Source organism: Monodelphis domestica, chromosome 4 (assembly GCF_027887165.1).
Source record: "Monodelphis domestica isolate mMonDom1 chromosome 4, mMonDom1.pri, whole genome shotgun sequence".
NCBI lineage: Eukaryota > Metazoa > Chordata > Mammalia > Didelphimorphia > Didelphidae > Monodelphis > Monodelphis domestica.
The window spans coordinates 324,796,312-324,818,560 of record NC_077230.1 but is presented as its reverse complement, the minus strand read 5'-3'; the positions used below and the strand labels follow the sequence as shown (position 1 = coordinate 324,818,560).

The following is a 22,249-nucleotide window of genomic DNA, read 5'->3' as shown; positions in this document are numbered from 1 at the left end:
TCACTTCCCTCTATATATCTGAATCTGTCTCTCTAGTTAATAACTCATTTAAACATGCAAAATCAAAGTTTTTAAAAAGGGACTCATTGGTCATTGAAGAAAGTATTTAGAGTACCAGCTCCTAATTTAATGTTTGAAGGCGTTCTAAAAATTACAATTCTCAAAAATAATTCTTTTTTTCTTTTCAATTCTTTTCAATAATTATTGTACTTATATTAGAGGAATAGAAGGTAACTTCTTGAACTGAAATCCATATTGCATTTTTCTTTTTATGTTTTATGGTGCTTTACAGATAAATTGCTATCTCATCATGTCTAATTCATCTTGTACTTATGAAATTAATTTCTTGGACTCAGGTATAATATTTTACATTTGTCCACATTACAAATTTCATGTTACTCAATTCAGTCCATTCCAAATCAATTTGGATCTTTACTCTGTTATCAACCAATCAACAAGCATTTATTTAGCACTTATATTCTAGACACTGTGAAAGGTGTTGGGGGAAAAAATAAAACTACTCAAATGATACATATTTGCAATTAAATTAAGAGAGTTTGCATTATAATGAAGGAGATAATACACAATAAATAGATAAATATACATAGAAAAAAGAGATAATACATGTAAAATACTAAGATGCAAGGTTATTTGGAATGGTATTATTAGTTGTGAGAGATCAGCAAGGGTTTCAAGTAGAAGATGATGCCTGAGCTGCATATTGGGAAAAGAGAGGGATTCTATGAGGCAGAGATAAGGGAATGAATTTCAGACAAGGTGGAATGATAGACACACAACCACTGTGAAGGCACAAAAACATAAGATGCCATATTTTATGTGAGGAACAGAAAGAATATCAGTTTTGGAAGCATTATAGAAAGTGAGACGGGGAAGAATTTACAATGAAAATGGAAATATAGGTGGGAGGAATATTATGAAGTGTTTTAAAAGCTGAACAGGGAAATTCATATTTTATTCTATAGACAATAGGAGAGACTGGAGTTACTGATTAGGAAAGTGATACAATCAGATCAGAATTTAATGAATATCACTTTTTTCCATAGTTACATGATTCATGTTGTCTCCCTTCCCTCTTTCCTTCCAAACTCTGGAGTTGATAAGTACATATATTATCACTGAAAATCTATTTCCATATTATTCATTTTTGTAATAATCCTTTAAAACAAAAACCTCAAATCTTATACCCATATAAACAAGTGATAAATCATATATTTTCTTCTTCATTTCTACTTCAACAGTTATTTCTATAGATGTGGATGGCATTCTTTCTCATAAATCTCTCAGAGTTGTCCTGGATCAATGCATTACTATTAGTAGCAAAGTCATTACATTTGATCATCCTAATATGTTTCATTTATTGTGTATAATGTTCTCCTGGCTCCCCTCATTTCACACCACATCAGTTAATATAGGTCTTTTCAGTTCTTACCAAAATAAAGCAGTTCATCATTCCTTCTAGCACAATTGTATTCCATTACCATCATATACCACAATTTGTTCCCCAATCATTCCCCAATTGAAGGACAACCCTTCATTAATGAATAGCACTTTAGTAGACGTATATAGCATAGACTATAGAGGGAAGAGTCTTGACAGAGTATGCTATCTATACTTTCCATCTTTGTATCATCTATAACTGATAAATATCCCTTTATTGAAGCTACATTTATATATATATATATATATATATATATATATATATATATATATATATAGAGAGAGAGAGAGAGAGAGAGAGAGAGAGAGAGAGAGTGGCATAAGACCAGATATCTCAAAAATAGCCTGGCCCCTGGACTGAGAATTACTTGGATTTTTTTAATTGAAATTTTTTATTTAATTAATTAAGAGTATTTTTCCATGGTTACATGATTCATGGTCTTTCCCTTCTCTCCCTTCCTCCATATCCGATGTGCAATTCCACTGAGTTTTACTTGTGTTATTGATCAAGATCTATTTCCATACTATTGATATTTGCACTAGGGTGATCATTTAGAGTCTACATCCCCAATTATATCGCCATCGACCCATGCAATCAAGCAGTTGTTTTTCTTCTGTTTCTGCTCCCACAGTTCTTTCTCTGGATGTGGATAGCATTCTTTCTCATAAGTCCCTCAGAAATGATGCATTCCTGTTAGTAGAGAAGGATGACTTTGATTTTTGCAGTCCACTAAGGAAAGCAATACACGAATGCTTTAATAAGATTTTCAAATAGAATTTGATTTGAAAGTTCCTATACAACTAAGAGGTGATTTTTATTTTTTTAGCTTAACTTAAAGTGGCATTATTCTATGTATCAGGCAGAAGGCATGCTTACAGACAATATTGTAAAAACCAATACTCAAGAAAGTACTAAAGGTAATTGTTGTATAATAGGTTAGCAAAACCAAAACACATTTGGTTCTGATGACCATGTAAGCCAACTGAATTCCTAGTCAATATTTTGTTTCCTAAAGCTTAGTGTCAGAAACAGGCCATTTTTACAGATCACATGGCTGCTGAGAATTTTCCAGTTAAGATTTGATAATAACCTGCTGAAGAAGGAGGCCTGTTTTAACATTACATTGGACATTTTAATTTGAAGTCACAGATATTATTTTCATCAGAGCAATATTGCTGAAATGTCTTGTGGGAATACTCTATTATATTGCTTTTTATTTCTCCAAGAAAAATCTTATAACTGAATTATTTTAGAGTTTTCAAATTTACATCATGATTTTCAAACCATTCAGGAAATGATGTTATTATTATGATATACGGGGAAAAAATCTTCACACTGACAATAGGAGACAGTTTATGCTTCATTTTTTCTGTAAGACCTAGGCGATCTATTTCATTTACTTTTTTCCCTTGGTATTGTTTAATATTCTTCTCAATTATAAATGATTCTGTATGGGGAAAGCTGGGAGAGAGTGGCCCAAATCAATTATTTTTGTTTGTTTGTTTATTGCCACAAGGGGTAGAAGAGGTATAGAATAGCAGGGATGGACCACAGTCTTTTTTGTTTTTTCCCCTTCAGGATGGAAGAGATATAGGCATATTTTTAGGTACTAAGGAAGGAACAAGTAGATAGGTATTGAAAATAAGTGATAGAATGGGAATGGCAAAGGGGGCATTTGGTTGAGGTAGATAGGATGCAATAAAATTCCTTATGCATGTAGAGGTTTTAGCAAAAGGATCACTTCTTCATGTGAGAAGGGATAAAGGAGGAGTTAGTGGCAGAAGGTATCTGTGTAATATTTGATAAGAAAGAGCTAGAAAGCATTATGAGATGTAAGATACATAATTTTGAATACATTAAATAAAAAAAGGTTTGTACAAATAAAACTAATGTAATAGAAGGATAGCAGTAAGTTGTGGTGGTGGGGAGGGCAGACTGTGTAGAATTATAAACAATTTCTCAGATAGATGCTAAAATATATAAAGAACTGGGTCAAATATATAAAAATTGAGCCATTCCCCAATTGATAAATTATCCAAAGACATGGACAGTTTTTGGTTGAAGAAATCAAAGCTTTATACAAGTAATGAAAAATACTCTAAATCATTAGTGATTAAAGTAATGCAAATCAAAACAACTCTGAGATATCACTTCAAACATATCAGATTGGCTAACTTGATAAAAGGACAAAATGAAAAATCTTGAAAAGATAGAGAAAAATGGGGACCTCAAAATACTGTGGTTGGAATTGTGACCAGTTGAACCATTTTGGAGAGCAAACTGGAATTGTGCTTAGAAATTATAAACCATGTGTGCCTTTTGACCCAGCAGTACCACTATTAGATTTATTTCCTAATGTGAAAAGGTAAAAAGGATAAGTACCTATATGTTCTAAAATATTTATAGTAGCCCTCTTCATGGTAGCAAAGAACTGGAAATTGAAGAGATGCCCAAGAAATGGGGAATGCCTAAACAAGTTGTGGCATATGATTGTGATGGAATACTAATGCATCATGAGAAATGACAAGCAGATTAATTTTAGAAAAAAAACATGGAAAGATCTACATGAAATTTTTTTAATATATTTTATTTGATCATTTCCAAGCATTATTCGTTAAAGACATAGATCATTTTCTTTTCCTCCCCCCCACCCCCCATAGCCGACGCATAAGTCCACTGGGCATTAGATGTTTTCTTGATTTGAACCCATTGCTTTGTTGATAGTATTTGCATTAGAGTGTTCATTTAAAGTCTATCCTCTGTCATGTCCCCTCAACCTCTGTATTCAGGCAGTTGCTTTTTCTCGGTGTTTCCACTCCCATAGTTTATCCTTTGCTTATGAATGGTGTTTTTTTTCTCCTGGATCCCTGAAAGTTGTTCAGGGACATTACACCGCTCCTAATGTCTCCTAATGGAGAAGTCCATTACGTTCGATTATACCACAGTGTATTAGTCTCTGTGTACAATGTTCTCCTGGTTCTGCTCCTCTCGCTCTGCATCACTTCCTGGAGGTTGTTCCAGTCTCCATGGAACTTCTCCACTTTATTATTCCTTTGAGCACAATAGTATTCCATCACCAACATATACCACAGTTTGTTCAGCCATTCCCCAATTGATGGGCATCCCCTCGTTTTCCAGTTTTGGGCCACCACAAAGAGCGCAGCTATGAATATTTTTGTACAAGTCTTTGTGTCCATTATCTCTTTGGGGTACAGACCCAGCAGTGCTATGGCTGGGTCAAAGGGTAGATATTCTTTTGTCGCCCTTTGGGCATAGTTCCAAATTGCCCTCCAGAATGGTTGGATCAGTTCACAACTCCACCAGCAATGAATTAATGTCCCTACTTTGCCACATCCCCTCCAGCATTCATTACTTTCCTTTGCTGTTATGTTAGCCAATCTGCTAGGTGTGAGGTGATACCTCAGAGTTGTTTTGATTTGCATCTCTCTGATTATAAGATTGATCTCTGATTGATCTACATGAAATTTTGAAGAGTGAAATGAGCAGAACCAAAAGAACATTATATACAGTAAAACAAATATTGTTTGAAGAATGACTTGTGTATGTCCATCTCCAGAGAAAGAATAAACAGAAATAAGACTTAGTTTTATGAGTATTTTTATATTACAAATAAATTTAAATTAAAAAGAAAGATGGAAGGAAGAAGAGAAAATTCATGGCAAATGACCAGGTATTTTTGTAAAATATAAGTCAAGGAAGGCTCTCTGCTTGGGGTGGGGGGTTGGGGAAGAATTATGAGAGATTTTAAGAGGGATCAAAACATTTGAAAGAATCACTGTGGAGAATGAGATAGTGAGCTGATAAGTGAAGGATTGCTTAGCAGCAGTGAAAGTTGTGCAATCCTTGAGGGGATACAACATAAATTTACAGTGGACCCAGAGCATTTATGTGATTTTCTATACCTTTTTTTCAGCAGAATGTGTATAATAGTAAAAGCAGCATTTGATGGAAGTGATACAAAAGTGATGAGGGACAGGTACTTAATAATAGAGGATAGAGTAGAATTAAGCTATTTTACCAAGGGGATAAGATGAAGAAAAGAAGAGAGAATGACTAGGGGGGTGGGGAGATAACATAGGAGAGAAATGAGAGGTCTAAGGATTGGAGGTCATTCATTATATAGATGAAAAATAAGGTTTGGTAAGAGTAGACAAAAGAAGATGTGGATAATTAATAGATAATGGTGAGGTAAGGAGATTTCAGAATTGTTGAACATAGAGGTGGTAAATTTGTGGGCAATGGCAAAATAAAGGGTATAAGCATTTTTATATATGTTTGAGGTGGGGTGGAGTTAGTCCTGGAAAGCAAGTAGGTTAAGGAACTGAGTGGTTAGGGTGCTTGAGTCGGAGGTCACATGCATGTTGAAGTTGGGTAGGAGATAAAAATTGTGAGCCAAGTACTAACTCTTTGAGGAATGAATGAGAGTGTCCAGTAAGTGTCTAGAGAATAGTTAAAAGAATTCCATTTGGGCGGTAGAGGTGAATTTAATTAGACAAGTAGACATAAAATGCTCTATGAGGTAAGATAATTATCAAGTAAGGAATTAAGCAAGTTTTCATGGAGGGCATGAGTTCAGATTTAAAGTGTGAGTTAGCTAGATTTAAATAGCTGTCAATTCTATTGTTTGTTAGGGTGTGCAAAGCACCCTACAGCCATTATCACATTTGAGCATTAAAACTACTCAGTGAGAAAACTACTATAGGTATTGTTGTTTCTGTTCTTACAGATAAGAATTTTGCTGCTTAAAATATTTTAGTTGTTTGCCCATGGTCATATCATACCAGTATGAATCAGAGACTGAATCTGAACACAAGACTTCCTGGCAGGTCACAAGGGAAACACTACAGGCACAGTTCCACAGGGCATCATCATGTATTGATATCTTATGAGTATGATTTATTCAATACCACAGCCTCAGAAGAGACAAAATCATCAATAATGCAGAGAACACTGAGGAAATGCATATTGAGTAGAAGCAGGCTGCAGTATATTACCAAAGATGATTTATGCACTATAAATGATGTAAAAGACATGAATCAATCGAGAAGTGTTTGAGAAGCACTTACTATGTGTCAGATATTATACTAAGTTCTAGGAACACAAATATAAAAAAAATTAAAATAATTCTTACTTGCAAAAAGCTCATATTGTAATGGAGAAGTATAATACCTGGAATGTTAACAAATAAATGAGCCCATTTCCCCAAGATATAACATTTTTTATTGATGGGGTATGCATAAAAAATGAATCTTCCACCTGCCTCCTAAGTGAATGACTCTCAGTGAGCTGAACTCTCTTAAAAAAGGGAGTTTTCTCCTCATTTTGTTTGACCTGATAGTTCATCCTTTGGACCTCCTCTGACAGTCCTCATTGGTGGATATTTCAAAAGAGGAGATGGATTTGGAAACCTTAATTATTTTCTCATTCTTGCGTCACAGGGGGAGGTGGGTCTTTACCAAATAAGGAAATTGCCAACACAGCCTATTTTCAAATTTCTTGAGTTGACATTTGTATTTCAAAGTAAGAGTTTTTAACAAAATACAAAAAGGAGTTAGATGCCTTGAGGCGTAGATTAAAAAGTGACCTGAATCAGCTCAACAGTAGAAGGTTAAAGGAGCTTGGGCAAAATTAAAGAAATTCCTATGGAAATAATGATATATACTACAAGTAATGATAATTTTCCTTAGAAGACAAGCATATATGTACATAAATGCAGAATAAATATAAAGAGAATAACTATAAATACCAAATAGTTTAAATTCAGAGTAGTTGGGGAGGAAGCTCACTAGCATTTGGGGAAATCAGAAAATACTTCTTGTATTAAGATGGTGATTGAGCTTTGTCTTGAAGGAAGAGAGGGACTCTATGAGCCCAAAGTAAGGAGGAAGAGCAATCCAGGCATGTGTTACATCCAGTAAAGAGATAGAAGCTAAGTCTTCTCATATGAGAGGAATAGAAAGAAGGTCAGTTTGATTTAATGCTAATTGTAGAAAGTATAGTACATTCCTCCCTCTGCAATTCTCCATAAATGAGAAAGGTAGAAGGCAAGAAAAGGAGGTTTTATATAGCCAGAGTTTAGAATTTGACAAGAGAAAATCAGCTTTTACCTGACCCTTTTAGACAGGCTGGACCACATGCACCTCATGATTGAACTATTGGGGGGGAAAAAAGATGTGATTTGTGTGAGACTAAATCTTTTGGGACATTTGTTCATGACTTCTTCCATTTTCTAGAGAGTGGCAAAGCATATGCCTCTTTTTCATCCTGCAAAGCCAAATTACTATCTTCGAAATACCCTGAGGACTTGACAGAAGTTGCTCTTTCTGACATTCATTAAGTTTAATCTTCTTTTGAGCCAGGGCAGCAAACAAGGCTGTTATCTCCATTTGACAGACAAAGAACTGTAAGATCAAGGTCTTCCAAAAAGTGATAGATCCAAAGAAATATAAAACCAGATATCCCCTTTGTAGTCTCACTTATCTCTCTATGAGCATCTTCCTCTCTCTTCTCCCCACCATTGTACTAGGCAGGATAGTGTGGAAGTAATGCTTGTGGGAAAAATTAACTTTGACATTTGGTCAACAGTATTTTTAAAAAACCATGCAGCGAATTGCTAATAGGAATAAATGAAGAAAAACCAATAAAGCTAAAACTTGAAAACTTTAAGGTTTCTGTATTTTTAAAAGAATAAACAATAAAATTCAATATTGAGAAACTTGTTTTAATCCAACAAGAAGTTACTCTTACTATATGACATTGGCTTTCTCTTTGTATGTCAATAACCAAGAAAAGATCCAGTTTGTGTTGTCACCTAAGATATCACCATTATTGACCAAGTTAAATGCAGCCTTAAGGCAGGTCTATTTCAATGTATAGATTTTATTCTTAGGTGGTATTTCAACTATTCTTATATTGTTTTCCTTCATTCCTATGTGAAATGACTAGAAAACATTAATACATAGTAATCATTCCTTTCAAATGTCAGCTTAAAAATGATGAAATTGGTCAATAGAAAAATATCAGCTTTTCCCACATCTACTAATGGGTGAAAAAGAATTCATTATGCACAAAACAATACTGCTTTCCATTTTTAGTAGACTAGAAGCTTCTCCAATCACAAATCTGTCACTAGCCTACAAAATGGCTTTGGGCAAGTCATTTCTACTCTAGTATTCAAGTTCCATTTCAGTAAGTTCCTCAGACAAGATGATTAGTTTAATTTCAGCTTCAATGGTCTACCACTCTGAATACTGAAATATTCTCTTTTGCCTTTACTCTCAAGGAATCTATAGTAGTAATTCTAGTGCTTTTTTCCCAGAAACTTTTTTTTTAACACAAAAGTTGTTTATTATTATACCTCTGTGAAATGATGCTTTCTTTGTAAGTACAGCAACAACAAAAAGTCCCTGAAAATTTAGGTAAAATCAACTCACACACTCCTCTGTGCAATAGTCCATATTCTCTCCAAGGAAATGAGGGAGGTGAATTGTCCTAATGCTTCCACTTTGCCTACAATTGAACATCATAAATATATGTTTGATTTTATTTTTATTTACTTTATTTTAATAACTATGTGTATTGTTCTCCATGTGCTTATTTTCTCACTCTGTATCAGTACATATATTTCTTTAATTTTTTATATCCTTCAGTTTTTGATGGTATAGGAATTTTCATTAATCTCAAAGAATACTATCTATTCAACAGTTTTCCAATCCTGGCTACCTACTTTGCTTGCAATTATTTGCTCTCAGAAAAAAAAAAGTGTTACTATGAATATTTTGAAAAGTATATAACTACATTTTTTCCTTTTATATCCTTGTAGTATAGTCAGTTTTGGAATTACTAGGTCAAAAATTTGGAGATTTATGACTTGGCCATATTTGATTGGCCAATGGAGAAAGCAAAACTCCCTACAATGGGAGAACTACTGTAATAGCATCTATTATATGAGGTCTTCTAAAGGAATTTAGACACAAAATGGAGGAAAGATGGGAAAACAGCTCTCAGAAATGGATGGATTGATAAAGAACTTTTTGAAGATAGAGGAGACATATGCAGGAAGAGCTAATTCTTCATGTGAGACAGAAATAAAGGAGGAAAGTATCAGGAGGCATCTTGATGATGTGAGATAAAGAAAAGTAAAAAAGAGACAGTTTTTAGTGAATGGCCTCATTTTCCACCCAGAAAATACAAGGCAGTAAAATATTTCAGTATTCACTAAAATAAGAGCACAGTCTAGAATTCAAATGGTTTATCAAAGAGTCAAAATGGGGAAGGGAGAAGAATGTAATTAGTTCAGATATGAACTGGGAAATAAAGGGATTGGAGGTCATGGTGTGATTGGACAGGATTTGAGATTTGCAAAGCAAAAGGAGAGGTAGAATGATAGTAAAATAGAATCAGATAATAGAATGTCAGAGTTAATGAACACTGAAATGGTGAATTTGTAGGTGCTAGTAAGATAAAGGATATGACCATCTCTGTATATGACTGAGTTGGGACAGAAAAGTAAGCCATTTGAAGTGATTCAATGTTTGAATGAATATCAATCTGTTTTTTTAATCTCCTAATAAAAGAGTATTAACTAAGGAACAGAGTAATACTGTGAGCCATACACTGAACTCAATAGAAGAGAGAAGAGGAGTGATTGAGGGGTTAATTGACTATCGCTTCCAGAATGTTGATTGGGTAGTAGATATAATTTGAGTAAAATTCAAAGAAGAGAGGTTGTGAAGTGATAGTGGTAAAGTGAGAACATAAAAGTGAAAATGGGGAATAAGAAATATTTTATCTCCCCAAGGGGAGTAAGTGAAAGTGGAGCCAGTGTTGGAAAGAGAAGTCAAGGTATCTGTCTTTAAGAGGGAGCAATATGTCATTAAGAAATAGAAGATGAAAGAAATGAGAAAGGAAAGATAAAAAATGAAAGCAAAGTTGTTGCCCAGAGTCTATTGATGTCAGAAAACATAGTGAAATGCATAGATAATTTAAGGGTGGGACATTGGATGGTAGGCTTGAGTAGAATGGGAATAATACATCCCTAGAGAGTTCAGAAGACTAAAACTTTTAAAGACTTGGATTGGATATGGAGGGAGGATTTGTCTTTCCCCTTTTCTCCATTGTAAATGGTATCAAACAGTGACTTACCTTAAAGGAAGTATGCTACTCAGCAATGGTGCCAAACTTGAATAGAAATGGGGGCCACTGTCTCATATCTAAAGATCCTTGCAGGTTGCTAATTGCCTTAGGGAAACCACATGTTAAAATTGTCTATGTTTATTGTATTTTTTCCTTAAATATTTCCCAGATGCATTTTAATCTGTTTTCAGTAAAAGGCATATTTGATACCTCTGCTGTAAAACATTTTGAGAGTTCAAGTTCAAGAGAATTCAGGACACAATCAATCAGAGACAAATGTTCTAGACACAGATGTTGAAAGTCTACAATATAGAAGAAACACTTCAGCTAATGGAACTGGAACTCCTAGAAGCAGACAAAAGAATTTATGTTGCCTGCATGGATGCCTTACTACCAGTAATTTCTAACTTTGTGCCCACTCTTCCCACTGACTCATTGTATATTTGTGGGAACATAAGTCATAAAAATGGTAGAGCAGGGTAAATGTTTCAGAACTACTCCTTTTATCATGTCATTTTAGTAGATGTTTTTGTATCTAACTAATTGTGTGTGCTGGGTCATTCGTAAGGGAGAAAATAAATGTGTAAGCTTGTAAATAATAGATTTTTGAAGGATAGTGCCTTGGATTACATTTTACAACCCAAAGTATGAGCCCCCATCTAGTTACCCAACCTGCAAATGTCATTACCAAGTGTAAGTTGGGAAGCTGCTATAAAGAGAGTATTATCTGCCTGTGTATACTTAGGTATGTAAGTACATATACATGTATATGCCTATATGCAGTTAGCATTTATATACTGTCCAACAACCTCATGAAGTAGATGCTTTTATTTCCAATTTTTGCAGGTTACATAATACAAAAACATATAGAGATGTGTACACGTCTATGTGTATGTGCCTTTATTTACTCAGTGAGAGAAACAATGAGAAAGAAATGCTTGTTTTGCATTAATTTTGAAACTACAACTAAATGAATTTTATGTAATAAAAAGTTAAAACAGTTTTTTAAGGGAAATTGGAATTCATTCAAATGACTTAATGATTTTAAATAAAAATAAATATAAAATAAAATAATGTAGAAAACAATGCAAAATTGGCATGATTTATAGCACACTAGCTTCAACATTGATCATTAATGTTGATGTACTAACTTAGCATACCGATGAAAGGTACTGAATGTAGTAAATGCTATTAATTCAACCATAAATGAAAAGTAAAGTGTAAAATGCTGTCTGAAGAGCCTTTTAACTTTTAAAACTTGCTGCTTGACTTACTATTTGCAGGTTATTGAGCTCTCTGATTCACAGGGTAATTCCCTGGTTTCTGTCATTTGATAGTTCAGTGTTATAGTGCCTTCCCAAAGCCATACATCTAATCTGAATGCAGGTGGTTTTCTTCAAGCCTAGACAGTCCATAAAATTTTATCTATAATATCATTTTTCATGAAAATAAAAAAAATGAGGAATGGAAGAATTCTTGCCCCATGAGGAATTTTAAGGATTGATGTGTGCATTACAGAAGGAGAAAAATGAGGGAGTTTTTGAAAACCCATGAATGCTGGGAAAATATAGATCCTTGTGGGTTCCCACTGTCTTATGCCCACTGGATGTGAAGTCTCACAAGATGGATATCACAAGATTTCCCCAGAAACTGGGTGCTAAGTACATCTGACTCTCAGGAACATTTGCCTGATTCATTGGACCCCCTTCCTTGGCCTCTTCTGGGCTAAGGGGACAAGCAGGATTATTTCCTAGTGTAGCCAGGGGGTGGCAGAAATGCCTTAATCTTTTGACATTTCAAATTTTAAAATGCAAGGAAAAAATCTGCCTTGAATTCTTTGTTGAATCTATGGTATGATGAATAGGACTGACTCAAGTCAATCTTCAAATAAACGAGGAAATCAATTAGAATATTTATGACACAAGTAGTCTTCCAATAATTACACAGGCCAAGAAACATCCACCCAGTACCGGATTTGCTTCAGTGTTTTGTTCCCTTGAATTGGGGAATCTCTTGAACCAAATGAAAGAAACTTTGAAAGAAATATAAATGCTAATGAATCACATTCATGGCTTCAGGGTAAGTTTGCTATTTAAAATAAGAAAAAAAAAGTCAGAATCAAGTTGAAAGTTACAGCTTCCTTTGTCTCTCAGGATTTGGCTAGCTCCCAGAGAGTTCTGATGTGCAGTTTTTTTGAATCTCTGCTCTAAGAAGCTTCGATCTAGCATTCCAAGAGCTTACTGGTGGTAAGTAGCCTCCTGAAATCCACATGTGGGATCTTGTGATGTACACTTCCTATTTCCCGAATTAAGCCACATGTTACATAAGTAAATTTGAAAGAGTGCTTCTTTCATACCACCAGAGTTTTCCTGTCTTTCTCTTTGTTTTCTCTCTTTCTTTGAAGCAATAAATATCATTACAGTAGGTTGGTGATTGATTTAAAATCAGGAAAGTGATTTTTTTTCTCTGCATGCTTGATGTCATATCTGTAACCATTTCACATCTTAGAATACAATTTGGTATTTAACAATTTAATGACAAGGGTGGGACTCCCTAAAACTTTCTACTGGCTGCATGAGGTAATTATTTGGGGGACCTCTAAGACCTCTAAGGACCATCTTAGAAAGACTCAACATAGGAGTCACAGAGTAATGTGTTGTATCTGAAGTTCTGATGGCCTGACGTTGGGGTCCTCCAGTATCCCACCATCAGTGTCCCATTGCCAGCAATCAATGCAGGCATTTATAACATGGCGTGATGCTTGCAAGTCATTTATGATCCAGAGTGGGGAAGAGTATGGGTTTTGAAAAGCTAGTGCAGGTAGTTGAGGAGCTCTTTCTCTGGCCAGGTCTTGCTCTTTCTTATCTCTAACATGCCTTGTCTCAGAGTGGATTTTTACCTATTATTAGAAAGGCTGAAACCTATTTCTCTCTTTCTTTCAAATAAATGTCTATAAATCTAGTAATAAACCTCCAAGATTAATTTTATTTATAACATGGCTGCCAACTTTTTTTGGAGGAGAGAAGGGGTAAACTGCTTTGCTGCAACTGCATTCCAGAGACTGTAGTCTTAGTATCTCAGGCCTTAGATAATAGTAAGTGAATGGGTTTCCTGGAGACAGAAGGAGTTGAACCACCTCCATTTATGCTACCATTCTACTGGAGAGGTGATGGAAGGTACCCACAAAGGGGAATTAAGAGAGCAGGGTCACTAGTAAGAAAGGTCTGGGGAAGATGGAAGATGATCAGATAATGGAACTTAGACTTCTGGGGAAAAGGGACTAGGGGTTTAATTTCTGGAGGGAAATGGAAGGCCTTTTCTGAACCAAGCTGCTGACTAAATCAAGTGAGAGTATAACTTCCTAGGTGGCTGAGGACTGGGAATCAATAGTTCAATACTAATTGCTCTGCAGAGAGAGACACAATTTTGGGTGAGGCTGGTATATGAGAGGACATTAGGATGTCCATTGAAGCCCCCAACTGTAGGAAAAGTGTATGAATTAGGGGTAAAGTAAGACTGTGATTCAGGGGCTGAACTCCTTTAGAAAGGAGAGATTATATCCTGGAGATCATAGATAATGACCACCATGATCAAATAATATATAGCTTGAGTTAAAAAAATTATTAAAGAACTGCCATGTGCCAGGTACTATGCTAAATACTGGAAATACAAATAGAAAAAGTAAAACACAACCCTTAAGGAACTTATATTCCAAAAGGGAAATACATATGTGGTAGTGGTGGTCAGAGAGGATTGTTTTGGTGAGAGAAGTCACAAGGAATGAAATCGCAGTAAAAAGAGTAATTGATTGCTCTGTTCTTTTCAGAAATGATCATTTTAATTTGATTATTGTTTTCCTGAGCTAAAGGTGGAAAGCAGAGTTAAAACAGAGAATGGCATAGATTATTAAGGAGCTACGATTTTGGGATTTGGGCTGGGATTGAAATGGCAAAGGCTCACTGCTGCCAAGCCAAGATAGTTCCATAAAGTACCAATATGGTTCCAAGATGGAGTCTGGGAAACAATAATATGGCAAGAAGATGGCTAAAAATTGTTCATAATCTGGCTCTAGCCTATCTTTCCAGACATATTTCATATTAATTATCTTTCTGCATTCTTTATTTTAGTTAAATTAGCCTACTTGCCAGTCTATCACCCTACTGTATCTTTGATTGGGTTGTCTTCTGTCCATGGAATGTAGTGCTTTCTCACCTCTGACACTATTAGAATTCTTAGTGTTCAATCAACTCAAGTATTATATCATGTGCAAAACTTTTCTTTATTCCTCCTAGAGAGTAGGGTTCTTTTGCTCCTCAAATTGTCATACATTTAAATAAGCTTGAAGATACTCTGTCTCAGTTAATGTAATTACAGAAGGCTCACACAGCTTTGACTGAAATAATCCATCCATCAGACAAGTGAAACATAGTATTTCACTACCTGAAACAAATCTTTACTCAATTTGTGCAATAAAATGTTTTTATTATTGAATAAAGATAAATAACCCACAAAGGAGAAATAGTATGATCAACAAATGTATAAAACAAGTCAGTTTAGAATCAAGAAGTCTAGACATAAGTGATTCTAGTGGTAAAGGAGTTTCCAGCCAAGCTACTTGGAGGAGATTGCTTAGGTCTCTGCCTTTCTCTTTGTCTGCCTCTCTGTTCTCTCTCTGCCTGTTTGTCTCTGTCTCTGTCTCTCCCTTACCCCTAACTCTGAAATGTAATCACTGTTTCTATTGGCAACCTGAATCAGTAGCAGAATTCCCAGAGTATGATGGCAGTAACTACAGAAGTTAGGAAGTCACTAACCAACAATTTCAACAATCTTGAAATGTGCATGTCTTGTATGGACTTGCAGTTACCTTGTGGATAGTATTATTATCTGCAGAGATTGCAGAATATCAGGGAAGTCATGTTCTGGCTCATCAGCAGATGGCATAACAAATGAAGAACAATATCCAAGAAGAACTACATGAGTAACTTCTCACAAAGGGAAAAAATAATCCCAATACTTTTCAGATGCCCCACATAAGTGTCTCACAACAGTAGTATTTTAAGTTTGAACTTACTAATCAGAAACCTGTATGTGTGCGTGCAGTGGAATATGTGTCCCTTGTTTGTTGGGAATATTTTATTCAAACTGTTTTTTTAACATACTGCTTTAGTTAATGCCTTTTTCTGAAAGGTAACTGGGGTTCCCATCTGATAATAGGTAGGAAATTAACCAGTGGAAGCATATGAATGATAATATTAAAAAATTGAGAATATATAATTCTGAATAAGCCATTACTTGGATACTGACCTTCTGTTGCAAAAAGAAGTTAAGCAAGTAGATCAGAATGAATATTACATTCATCTGTTTTCAGGTTTTTCCAATAGGATGTAAGTTACTTGAGGGCAAGGACTATTCTGTCAAAAGTGGTTGCCAATAATAGAAATTTAATAAATGCTTATTAAATTTAGTTAAATTGGATATATTTCATTTTAGTCTAACTCTGAATCTTGGGAAAATGTGGCTTGGCACATGTGATGATTCTTTATTAACCAGAATCTTAAGATTAACTATTAACTAATTCTATGACAACAGACAAGAGTCTAAATGGCTCAGTTGCTTGATAGAGCAACTGTGTTTACTTTTTTTGGCTTTTTTCCTCCTTTGGGGGGAAATTTATAGCTTCTAGTGTGTTTTTATATATTTAGTACTCCCATAAATTAAATACCAACTGACTGAAATATAATTAGCAATGGAGAGGGCTGAGATTTCTTTTCTCTCATTCTTTCACTTCCCAGTTAGTTGCTGTAGGTAAGTAAAGTTTATCCTTAACTTGGGTTCAATATAACCCCACTCCTTGAACTAGTGATACTTTCAGTGAACTTTACCATCTAGTTTGGTGGGAACATAACATATTTTTCATGAACCTTAGGTCAATTTGTGATTTCAAGTTAATAATTTACATATTTCAATATTCTCTTTGGCCTAGCTAGCAGTATTTCACACACAGTTCTTGACCTAGAGGGTGGGTAAGGTTTGAGGAGTGAGGGGGCAGAGTGGGATAGACTTGATGATTGTTCTGGGCCTTTTTAATGCAAAAGTATTTGGGATTTCCAGAATATTTTCTATTTATTCCACCTTCAACAGGTGACAGAAACTCAGTATTGAAAGCTATTGAAATTAAACCACGAGGATGACTTTCATGACCAAAATGTAAATGATGAAATTTTTTTAAAAGTTGCTCATACTCTGAGATGCTTAATCTTTGAATATATACTGCTTTCATTATCTGCTTCTCATTGCTGTATTTTTTTAATAATGTCAGCTTAACAGCTTTGATAGAGTTGAGTCTCTGGAAATGTAAGTCCTAGGGAATTTGTCTCTTCCTCTCCAACCTGATTAGAAGAATCTGATTATTCAGTTAATTTTTAAAAGTTGAACTTTTGCAAATAATAAAATAATTGTGTTAAGTATTGTGTGAAATGAAGAACATAAAACATGGCTCTTGATCTCTAATAGCTTTAAAAATCAAACTTATATTTTGAGAGAAAGAAAATTATTTAAGATATAGTCTATTGGCAAAAAAGCTAAGAAAAGCAGTGTAGTCAAGATTAGGTAAATGATGTAATAAGAAATAATGCTGCTTTTTTTTTTAAGCCAGTATGTAAGGATGGCAATTTGTTCAAATATTCAAGATAGAATGGTGATTGTTGTTCATAGAGGGTTCTTACTCTGGTCAAAACCCTGTTAAAGGGAAGTATATAGCACAGTAGATAGAGTGCCAGTACTGGAATCAGGAGGACTTGGGTTCAAATCTAACCTCAGACATTTTCTAGTTATGTGTCCCACCTGCCTAGCCTTTACCTCTATTCTGCCTTAGAATGGATTGATTCTAAGACATAAGAAAGAGTATAAAATATACTGTTGACTTTGAGGATATTTGCATACCAGAAAAATGTACAATCTCTGGATATCAGGAAGGTTATAGTTATATTTTCCAGGACTTCAAGATAACTTTTGCTATGTTGATGCTTTTCTGTATTTCTGAGTGGTGAGCTAACTCTTAGAAATACTGTGAGAGGTATAAGGAAGGCAGAGGATCTCTATCACCCATCTATTCCATATTTGGGCAGCCAGATAGTGCAATGGATAGAGTGCTGGACCTGGAATCAGACAGACCTAAGTTCAAATTTGACTTCAAACACTTACTAGCTCTGCATGACCCTAGGCAAGTCAGTTAACCCTGTTTGCCTCAGTTTCTTCACCTGTAAAATGAGCTGTAGAAAGAAATTGGCAAACTAGTTATCTTTGCAAAGAAAACCCCAAATGGGATCATGAAGATGCAGATTACAACTCTAAACATTTTGTGCTAAAGCTATGTTTGTTACTATGCTGTCTTCAAAATTACATAAATTCCTTTAAGGAAGTACTGTTTCATTTTTGTTTCTCCCTTTCCTTTAGGAGAGTACCTTATATTGTATTTTTTCCAATCTTGACCTGTGATTTCATGGGTAGGTGGCTTTCTTTCATGTGGAAATTTCCTCCACCCAAATTTCTAGGCCAGTAACTTCTCTATAACTTATTTTTTTAGAGATTCATCTGGGGTACTAGGAGATTAAAGCTCTTACTCATGGTCATATATCTCAGAGGTAAAACTTGAACCTAATCTGTCTGGGATATGAGGTTAAAATGGAAAGTTCTAGAGTTCATCTAAAACATTTTCCTGGATTATTTGGACTGAAATTTGCTGCAAGGAAAACTTAATTCAATAGGATATATTGAATACCTCTAACATGTCAAGAACAATCTTAATGCTAGTTAAATTGAGCTTTCACTTTTTGTATTTCCAGAACCTAGAGCAGGGCCTGGAATATAGTAGACACTTATAACTGTTTGATGATTGATTAGTTATACTCTAATTTCTCTTTCCTTCATACTAACATCACATTGGACTGGAAATGTCATAGAATCATTGATGTAGAGGGTAGAGGTCAGTGAGAACTTGAGAGACCCTCAAGTCCAACTCCTTTCACTGTACAGAAGAGGAAAATGATCCTGAGAGAAATGAAATTAATTTACAGGTTCATTTATTTCTCACACAGCTCATCAGTATCTGAGACAGGTTTTGTGACTCTAAACTCAGTACTCTAGCCACTGTGCCACCCAAGTACTCAAGTTACCAACTCCTAATAAGTGATCATCCAAGCTCTGTTTGAATAGCCCCTAATTGTTCTCATAGTATATACCACCAACACCATCACCAGCTCCAGGATATCTCATTCTAATTATTAAGAAGTTTTAGGTTAGGTCAGTTGCTCAGTGGATAGAGAGCCAGGCCTAGAAAGGAGGACCTGGGTTCAAATCTGACCTCACACATTTCCTAGCCATGTGACTCTAGGCAAGTCATTTAAACATAGTATTGAGTCTAAGACAGAAGGTAAGAATCTAAAAGAAAGTTTATCATTCAGGTCAACTCAAATCCTCTTTTCTAAAGAGTCTACCCATTGATTCTTTAGACCATTAGTCAATCAGTTAGCACATTTCTGCTAGATGCCAAGCACCATGCTAAGTGCTGAGAATACAAAGATAAGGAAAAGACAATTCTGGTTACAAGGAAGGATATAGCATGGAAAAAAAATTGCATAGAGACAAAATATATATACATCATATATTGGAGATAATAAATAGAAGGAAGGTAACACATTAAGGGGGGAGGGGTCATCAATAGATACTACCTGTAGAAGACAGAATTTTAGCTGGTACTTGAAGGAAGTCTGGAAGCAGAGATGAAAGAGAAAATCATAAGCAGGAGGGATGGCCAATGAAAAATGCACAGGAAGGTGAAAGAATAGACCCTGAGAACTAGCAAAGAGGTCAATATCACTGTTATCACAGAATACATAGGGGTGAATAAGAAGAGAACACTGGAAAGGCATAAGTACCTGGGAGGCATATGTAACATCAACATAAGAAAAGAACACTAGAAAGGTAGAAAGGAACCCAGTTATGCAGAGGATTATATGCCAAATAGAAGATTTTGTAGTTTATCTTAAAAAGCAATAGAGATTAAAATAGTTATTTAGAATTTTGTGACTTTAAAGAAAATTAAAAGTGCTTTCATTTTCATTTTATTCACAGGTTTTGCAAATCCACTTACTGGCATAGCAGATGCATCTCAGAGCACCATGCATAACGCTTTACATATCTACATGAATGGCACGATGTCCCAGGTACAAGGATCTGCTAATGATCCCATCTTTATTCTTCACCATGCTTTTGTGGACAGGTCAGTTGAATATTCCTAATAAAGGAATTCTTTAACTTTTTTTCAATACTCTATCTGTGGTAGCATGGCATATATACTGAATAAAACCTTAGATCTGGAGTCAGGAATAGTTAAAAAAAAAAAAGGACTGAATTTATGATTTCATTCTCTAGGGAATTTCCACATGAAAACACTCCTCCTATCAAGGGTATTTGACACTTTCTCCTGTAAACCTTAAAATTTCTTAGACTTATGAATGTTGGAAACTTCCCCATCATATATATCAGTCTTTTAAAGTGATTTCCTTGTCACACTCCTCAATTTTTATTCTTGGGAAATTGCCTAAAGCATTGAGTGATTAAGTGATTTAGCCAGAATGTCTTAGAAAGAGAACTTACCCTTTAACTCTTAACTTTAAGGCTACCTCTATCCATTAGGCCATGCATTCACAGTCAAGAACATCTATTTCAGATCACAGTTAGAATATCTACTGGTTACATAACTATGGACAAGCCACTTAACCTTTCTCAGTCTTGGATAACTCTGTGAGACTAAATGTTATGGATAAATTGCAATCTTTGCCAGTAGAGAACTTCCATACCTAAGGAAATCACAAGTCCTTGATGTATGTACATATGTAATAAAGATTTTTGAGTGGCAGTTTGGAGTTCATAAAAGAATTGAGAAGCTACTTAACTATTAGTTATATATCCTGTACATATCCCTTGACCTCTCTTTGCTTTAATTTTCTCATATCAAAAAAGATAAAGGGAGTTGGACTCAATGATCTCTTAATTCTATCCTATTCTAGATCCTTGATCCTACACTCTTATGATTTTGTGGTAATTCTCAAGCTACAATTTTAAACAACCTTTTTTTTTCAAAGTTCAATTTCATGCATAGAAACCAGCACATTCTTCCATCTGCCTTATCCCTTTGAACATCACTTCTTTTTTATCCAAAATCTTCTTTATCCCTGAAGGCTTGTATCCACTATGACTCTGTCATTATCCTCTAGGTTTCTCTTGATGCAGTGTTGTTGTCCTTATATTTAGTTCTATAATCCATGCAGTCAGCTCTAACCAATGTTGAGAGGTTTGTAAATGAAAACTGATCAAGGAAATGAACCATCAAAGACATTTCCTTAAATATGGCAGTGAAATCTAAGTGTGGTTTATTTCTAAAATTGTAATGATGCCTATCAAGATGCTGCCATACTTAATCACTAGTTCATAAAATTATGATGGGATTTTGGACAAAGAACACAAAAGTAAGAAATGTGGACTTGATCTTCCATGAAATCACTCTTTGGTCTTGGGATTTCTAAACTCTGACAAATAAAAAGGTACAAATGACCCAGGAATTTTCACCAGTTGACCAATGGACCAATCACTTTTTTTTAGAACAAACAATTCTGGGAAAGATTTCCTAAGGACTGAATATAGGTAATGTATGAAGCCTTTCCAGACCCCTTCAACTACTCTCAGACTACTTTATATTTAACTATTTTGTATTTCTTCTATATATTCTTCTATATGTCCTTGTTTGAACTCCTCCATTAGAATGTAAGCTTCTTATAAATGGGGAATGTTTCATTTATTGCATTTTTGTTCCCAGCACCTGACTTGGTGCTTGGAAGATAGTCGTATCTTCATAAATACTTGCTGATTGCTTGATTCATTCAGTTAATATACTGAATCAATGCAAATGTTATATCAGTCATTGCTTTGTTCCAAGAATGGACCAATAAAGCACTGTTACATTATCAGTTCAAGCATTATCATTCACAACAGAGGGATTTATCACTGTAACATGTGGATTGGATAAACATAGGAATATGTAAAATGAAGAAGAAATATGGAGAATTTAGAGTTGTAAAGTCTAAGGAAAATAGATCACGACCTCCATTCCCTACCTTAGATTGGTCTCCTTGGGTGACTCCAACTGATCATGATGATAATTTCGTACATCTTGACAAGACAAAATGATAGAAAGCTAGACTTACTTTATATATTCCTCCTGGGGAGTAATTTTGGCATAGGTAGAAAGTTATAATTTCAGAAACATCATAAAACAAGAAACTTCTATGTACTGATCGTAATCAAGCATGAATTGTGATGCTTGATCAGGTTGATTGCAAGCTGGCTTCTAAATATTTTTATGATTGGGGCATTGGCTGGAAGGTCTCAAAAACACCTTTTCCTTAGTTTATGGGAAACTCCCTATATTCCTAGCCACTTAAAAACTAAAATTCAATTAAATTTAACAAATATATAATATATACTATGGGGAAAGGAACATGTAAAGTATCATACTCACTCTCATGGAAACCACATTATAGCAGAGTTGTGTTACATGAAAAATAATTATAAAAC

General features: G+C 34.9%; 1 protein-coding gene across 1 annotated transcript in view; it reads left to right on the top strand.

The window, feature by feature from the left end:
- TYR (tyrosinase) overlaps nt 1-22,249 on the top strand; it is a 167,667-nt gene that overhangs the window by 42,729 nt on the left and 102,689 nt on the right. The window contains exon 3 of the mRNA XM_007490939.3: nt 19,748-19,895. Within this exon, the coding sequence (XP_007491001.2) occupies nt 19,748-19,895 (148 nt within the window). The remainder of the gene's footprint in view (nt 1-19,747; nt 19,896-22,249) is intronic.